General features: G+C 36.9%; 1 protein-coding gene across 5 annotated transcripts in view; it reads left to right on the top strand.

Annotated features, from left to right (window-relative positions):
• Positions 1–7,500, top strand: part of LOC143024170 (putative fatty acyl-CoA reductase CG5065) — a 510,045-nt gene that overhangs the window by 246,956 nt on the left and 255,589 nt on the right. For all 5 annotated transcript variants that reach the window (XM_076182987.1, XM_076182982.1, XM_076182983.1 and 2 more), the window contains one exon: positions 3,504–3,752. In XM_076182987.1, the coding sequence (XP_076039102.1) occupies positions 3,504–3,752 (249 nt within the window). The remainder of the gene's footprint in view (positions 1–3,503; positions 3,753–7,500) is intronic.

Genomic DNA, 7,500 nt, shown 5'->3' on the forward strand with positions numbered 1-7,500 from the left:
TGTTGTTATATTTTATCTCACTGATTATCTTCATATACAGGACGTGACAGTGATATCCATTATTTTTCAACACTCTCAGATAAAATGCAAAACCGAAATCAACATCCTCTAATTTTTACTGCTTATACTTACTTCAGTAAAAATAATTACCTATTTTTAGTTTTATCTTATAATTAAATTAACAAAGCCTTACCACACACCAGTAAGTAAAATCTATAATAATAAGAGTCATGTTTTTAATTCTAAATACACTTATGCAGCAATTTATGTCGTATTTTTTTTTTTTTTTTTTTAATATCGGTTTCCAAATTAGCTAAGTCACCCCTTTGCCTCATGAAATCTGAGACAATTGAAAATTCTAGCGCGAATAGGAAACTACGAGCCTGACTGCGAAAGGTCCCATTAGGCAAGATCTAAGAATATAAGGTCTAATCACTTCCGACCGAATTTCGAGGGAGTTGGCGCAGCGAGCCCGTGAACGTCACCTGGCTGTTCAAAGTGGGGTTAGCGGGTCCTATAGCTGTCAGTTGAAGTTGGTCCGTCGTACGAAAATGACGTCGCCTTCGCTCGCACCGCTCCAATCAATTAGTTATATTCTGACAAATATTATATAAAATATATATATAAATATATATAAAATATTATAGTTCCTGTCTATATATATGAATATATAATATATATGATATATAATATATATATATATAAAATATAAAATATTATAGTTCCTGTCTTCCTTGGCGTTTCACAGTTTTCTTCAGTGTATCACAAAGAGAAAATGGACGCATCCAAACTACGTCAGAAGCTGCGCAGAACTGACACAGCGGTTAGACCTGTTTACTTAGACCTTGCCATTAGGTACTTAGGGGGTTCATCCGTTATGGAGGTCGTCTTACTTGGGTATTCATTTATTTATTTATTTATTTATTTGGCTCTACATCCGCACACCTTATAGCCATTATCGATTGACTAGTATTAAGTGTGTAAATGTTTTTAACTTTCCTATTATATATATATTTTTTTCTAGAACTTCGGAGACTTGTATAGGTCCCCATCGTGTATCTACACTTTTTAGCAGGAAAAGATGTTAGAAAATGAGATCTTTGTCTGATTTGGTTTGCTGTCGTCACTTTCGTAACTCGCCGATGTACCCACCCTGTGGCTTTTTTTTTTTTTTTTTTTTTATGTAAACTAGGTCCATATATTTTGTTTATTATATTTCGTGTCTGTTTTTGTTACGCCGATGTACCTATTTCAACCTGTTAATGACTTTAAGCCTAGTGAATTCAAGAAAATACATTTTAGATGTGGGCGATGGCTTTATTCCACAACCCTAAGTGTTGGGACCGACCTAGCGCCCAGTCTGTTTTTCATTTGCTCTTTGGCTATCATTTAGGTCGTTGGTTAAGATAATTAGGCTGATTTAACGCATAGCTGTGCTTAAGTTTGCGCCCTGTGTAATTCTGCCTTTAGTGCGTCATCGTAAAACATTGCCTCTGTTTAAGCTCCGACTCTCTTGTAAATTCCCCCTTTCTTCCTCTTGCCACGTTCTTACTACGCTCTCCGCACGTTCTTGGCTCGTTATCGGCATGTTCTTGCCACGATCTCGTCACGTTATTGTCAAGTTCTTGCCACATTCTTTGCACGTTATTGTCACGTTCTTGGCTCGTTCTCGGCACGTTATTGCCGCGCTCTTGTCACATTCTCATACCTTGTCGTGGCGACCGCCCGACCATTCCATTCATCTCCCGGATTCTGACTCCGCGACCCCCTTCCGTTTGCCGGAGGGCACATTTTTTCCTCGGTTCCGTCAGGCGATTTAATTCATCCTCGTGTCATTCCTTTCTCCTCCTCCTCCTCCCCCTCTTCCTCCTCGTTGTTGTTGGTAGTGTGGTCCTTCCATAGCTTATTCTGGTAGTAGCCGCCAGGAGATTTGATTCAGTCGAGCTCCTCCCCCCTGCCATTAGTCATCTATAAAAAGATACTTTAATTTTTGACGATTTTATGTAGCTCACGGAAAGTTGTATAGATGTTAAAAGGGTTAAATAGAATAGTGTGACGGCATCCAAGGAAAATGGCTCTCATTCATTTGTTTACATGTTTATAATTTCACATTCATCCATGTCATGGCTCAGAAGATCCATGTTCTTGATAAAGCTGTAACGAACGAAACTTCGCACCAAGAATATATATATAATTACCTCGTTTTCACCTGATGGCATTTCCTCTCACAGAAGGTTTATTGTTGACACTCATACTTTCCCTTGGGAAACCACCGAAAACAAAAAATGCACGGCTATTCGGAAACATTTATGGTCATTGAGGGCGAATGCATCAGAACACTGGTGCCGAAATTGATTACGTTTTCTGTGGCTCGTTGTGACGTTTTTTTTTTTCACAATTTATTTAATTATTCGTGTATTTATTTATTTCTCTATTCATCTATTTATTTATGCTTTTGTTTATGTATTTGATTGTTTATATGTTTGTTCATTTGTTTGTTTATGATTGAGTTTATTCATCGACTTGCTTATATATCGATATATTCATTTGTTCATATATTTACCTGTTCGTATGGCAAATTGTTTATTCTATATTCATATATACATTCATTTGTTTATGATTTATTTATTCAGTTCACTCATACAATTGTCTATTTCATCGCCTTTATTCGTGGAATTAGTTATTTATTTTTTCATTAATTTAGTCATAATATTACAAAAAAAAAAAAAAATCTTCGTTTAGTCGTCCATCTCTTGACACACAACAATCTGTGGATATATTCAATTTATTCATTTATTCATTTATTCTATTAATTACAAAATTACTTATGAAACATCATATTCACTCTCCAAAATTTCATCTACTTCCTTGTCCTAGATGTTCTTTGAATGTTTTAGGAGTATCCTACGGATATATTTTCTTCTTTAACCAGTTTGTTTATTTCTTCATTTTATTATATATATATATATATATATATATATATATATATATATATATATATATATATATATATATATATTTGTGTGTGTGTGTGTGTGTGTGTGTGTGTGTGTGTGTGTGTGTGTGTGTGTGTGTGTGTGTGTGTGTGTGTGTGTGTGTGTATAGGCAACAGTTTGAAGAACTAAAATGATCTTTCTTTTCCCATACCAACCTATCTATTTACTTAAAATTAAATTGATAAAACCAAAGGTTTGGTAACTAAAGTCCTTGTTCCCGTCCCCTGCCAATGTTCAGGTCAAAGGCAATGCAGCAGGGCAGAAGGCTGTCAGGCCCTTTTGTGGAGGTGCTGTGCCCTTCTATATTGTCTTTGGCCCGAGTGGTTTGGCGTGGAAGAGGCACGACCCTTCACTCACTAAATACTAAAGGATGATGAATGAGTTTTGGGTGATTATAGGGTGTATACCCTAACTCAACCAAATCCCTTATAAGAGGGAGAAAAGGCCATTTGGTATATGTATATCTACATAAGTGTAAAACATTTGTTCTTCTTTGTCCTCCTCCAGCTCTTCGACAACCTGCGCGCCACGCAGCCAGAGATGCTGAGCAAGTTGATGCCCATCCAGGGGGATATCACCCTTCCGGGGCTGGGCATCTCCTGCAGCGACGTCGCCACCATTACCACCAACGTCTCCGTCGTCTTCCACGCGGCGGCCACCGTCAAGTTCGACGAGGCCATCAAGGTCTCCCTCCAGATGAACGTCCTCGGTACCCGGAGACTCATCGAACTCTGTCACAAGATGGATAAACTCGTGGTGAGTACAAGGGAAAGGATGGTGTGTGCGTGTATGCTTGTGTGTATACTTTAGCTTATGGCTATCCTTCGTGTCCTTTGTGTGTACGCACACATACATACATACACGCACACACACACACACACACACACACACACACACACACACACACACACACACACACACCACACACACACACACACGGCGCAGTAACAGCGTTCGCAACTGCTGCTACAGCGGTCCGAGTTCGAATCCCACCAAGGGCTGAAATAATTTCAGTATTGCTACGCTGCGAGTCGTTACTCCAACTCTCGTGTGTGCGTGTAAGATCACAGCATTACCCATAGATCGGTCATATATGAGCTCTGAGCTCTCTTTAGGGAGGGAAATAGCTGTCGATCACGAATCCAACACGTGATCCAAGACCATGGTGAATCACACACACACACACACACACACACACACACACACACACACACACACTTTCGTCGAATGGACGGCGAGAAATAGAGTTCCGAAGATAAAGGAAAATATACGTGGATCTCAACGTCCAGGAAGTGCCTTATTGTATTTATAGGGAAGGGGAGAGCTCGTGGTATAGTGGGGGGGGTGATAGGGAAGGAGAAAGGTAGGGATTATTGAGGGAAATGGAAGGAAATGAGGAAGAGGGGGACATGGTCCAGGAGGCCAGGCGTCTTGTAAACAAAAGGCGGACTGATGACGTTGACTTTGGTGATGACGGGATCAACAAAAATGTAAAGATTAGAAGTATAGATATGAGCAGCACAGTGGAAGGTGATGGTAATAGTTTCCAGGGTGGGGGGGATACCAACCTCCCCCGATTGGCAAGACTAGAGGAGAAATTTGATAAGATGACCGAGCATTGGGAAAACAGGTTCGGTAACGTAGCCAAAATTGCACAAAGAGTTGAAAGATTGGAAGAACTAGAGAAGGCGAACAAAAACTTAACTTTAGAAATAGAAGAATTAAAAAGACAGTTAAAAGAAGTTAAAGAAGAGAATGAGGAATTAAAGAGGAATAATAAAGACAATAAAGAGGCCATAGCAAAGGAAGCACAGGGCTGGAAAAAAATCCAAGAAAACAGTAAAGTTGCATTTACTGACATAATTAAACAACAAATGAAAGAACAAACTAAAGACTCAGTTATTAAAGTGATGAGACAGAAGGAAAATATAGTAAGAGACTTAGCAGACAAAAAGAAATGTATAATTATATTAGGAATGGAAGAGAAATTTAACCAAAATAGAACCACAAGAATTAAAGAGGAAAAAGAAAAAGTAAACAGTTTACTAGAATTAGTTCAGGAAGATGAACCTGAAATCATGAAACAAATTGAAGAGATGTTTAGACTCGGAAAATATAGTACAGATAAGACCAGACCAATTAAGATCAAATTCAGGTCACAAACAACAGCAGAGAATATCTTAGCAAAAACAGGGAAGCTAGCAGCAAGTGAACAATATAAAAAAGTATGGATAAAAAGAGAAATGAATAAAGAGGAAAGAGAGGAAGAAAAAATGAAAAAGCAAGAAGCTAAAGAAAAAAAAAAAAGAGAACAGAACGGAGTCAGAAAAAGAAGAATTCTACTGGAGAGTAGTGAATATGAAAGTGAGGAAATGGACCATAACAGAGAGAAACAAAAAAGAAAAAGAAAATACAATGAAAATAACAGAAAGTTAAGAGTGCCCTACACAAATATAGATGGATTAATAACAGGACTGAATGAACTGAACTAGTATCTGAAGGAAAAAGAACCGGACATAATGGGAATTGTAGAGACAAAATTAAAAGGTCCACTACCACCCAACAGCATAGGACACAATGCATATAATTATTGGATTAGAAACAGAGAGATAAAACAAGGGGGTGGAGTTATGTTCCTGGCTAAGAAGGATATAAACATGAAGAGCGTCACATATGGAAGGAATAGAGTAGAGATGATTACGATAGAAGTAGAAGACAGAGATAAGAAGAGCAGAAAGTTTGTAATAAACTACGTGCCCCCAAAAACAGCCTCGTGGGAAGAGAGTGAACATAAATGTATGTTAGAAGACACAATAATAACATTAAACAAGATAATGGAAGATGGAGGAAGAATAGTTATGATGTGCGACTTTAATTGCAAAGAAGTCTGCTGGGAAGAGATGACCGTAACGGGTGGAGAAGACTCAAGGGGAAATGTTCTACTTGAGATGATTATTGACCACACAATGACACAATGGATTCAAGAGAATACAAGTATAGAAATGAAGAAGAACCATCGAGACTAGACCTAATAATCACATCAGAACCTGAAATAGTGGAAAAGATAGAATACCAGGCACCAATAAGTAAAAGTGACCACATATTGATAGAACTAGAACTAAATGAGAAAAAACATATGAAAAGAAATGAACAATATAGAAAAGGAAGATTGATGTATGTTTTTTTTTATAAAATAAGAGAATTCTTTCAAAATGAAAACTGAGAAAGAATACACAAAGAAGATACAGCAGTAGAAGAGAAATGGAATATTTTGACAAAAAATTATATAAAAAAAAAGGAGTGGAAAAGTATGTCCCAAGACAAAAACAAGAAAAAGAATATGTAAAGTGCTGGTACAACAAAAGTTGTAGGGAGTTAAAAGACAAAAAGAGACAAAGCTTGGACCAAATGGAAGAAAGACAAAAGACCTGAAAAATGGAAAATATATACTTGTTATAGAAATGAATATGTACAAGCGTGCAGAGAGGAGAAGAGAAAATATGAAAAAGATGTCATAGAAAAATGTAAAGATCAACCAAAACTATTTTACAGATTTGTAAACAACAAACTGAAAAACAAACAAGATTTGGAGAAATTGAGACAAGGAGGAGTTGAATACACAGAGGAAATAGAAATGGCGGAAATTATGAACAAGCATTTTAAATCAGTGTTTACAAGGGAGAACATACAACCGGAAGAGATCGAATGGAAAGAGAAAGTCCCCCCTATGAAAGAAATAGAAGTAACAAAGAATGAAATAATGAAACACTTGAGTAATCTTGATGTCAGAAAATCGCATGGACCAAATGAAATAGCAAACTGGATTTTGAAAGAATGCAGGAATGAACTGGCAGACAAAATACATAGCATAATAAACAGTTCCTTGAAAGAAGGAAAAGTTCCAGAAGATTGAAAAAAAGCAAATATAGTACCTATATATAAAAAGGGAAATAAAGAAGACCCTACTAACTACAGACCAGTCTCTCTAACAAGTACAATAGCAAAAATTTGTGAATGATCAAAAGTAAATGGGTAAAGTATTTAGAAAAAAAAAACAACGTGCTAAATCCAAGGCAATTTGGATTCAGACAAGGACGATCATGCGTCACTAATTTAATATGTTTCTATTCAAGGCTAATAGATATAATACAAGAAAGATGGATGGGCTGACTGTGCATTTCTAGACCTAAAAAAAGCTTTTGACAAAGTACCATATAAGAAGTTGCTTAAGAAATAAGAAACTGAAGGAGGAATACAGGGCAAACTGCTTAAATGGATGGAAAACTTTTTGCAAGAAAGAAAAATGAGAGTAGTGATAAGAGACAAACACTCAAAATGGGATGAAGTAATAAGCGGTGTTCCACAAGGAACAGTTCTGGCCCCAATAATGTTTGCTATATATATTAATGATATGAATGAAGAAATTGAAAGTTATATGAGCCTCTTTGCAGATGATGCAAAACTATTAAAAAAGTGAACACGGAAGAAGATTATGAGTCACTAC

The sequence above is a fragment of the Oratosquilla oratoria genome, chromosome 3, assembly GCF_046742065.1.
Source record: "Oratosquilla oratoria isolate Oo_2021 chromosome 3, ASM4674206v1, whole genome shotgun sequence".
NCBI classification, from domain to species: Eukaryota; Metazoa; Arthropoda; class Malacostraca; order Stomatopoda; family Squillidae; genus Oratosquilla; species Oratosquilla oratoria.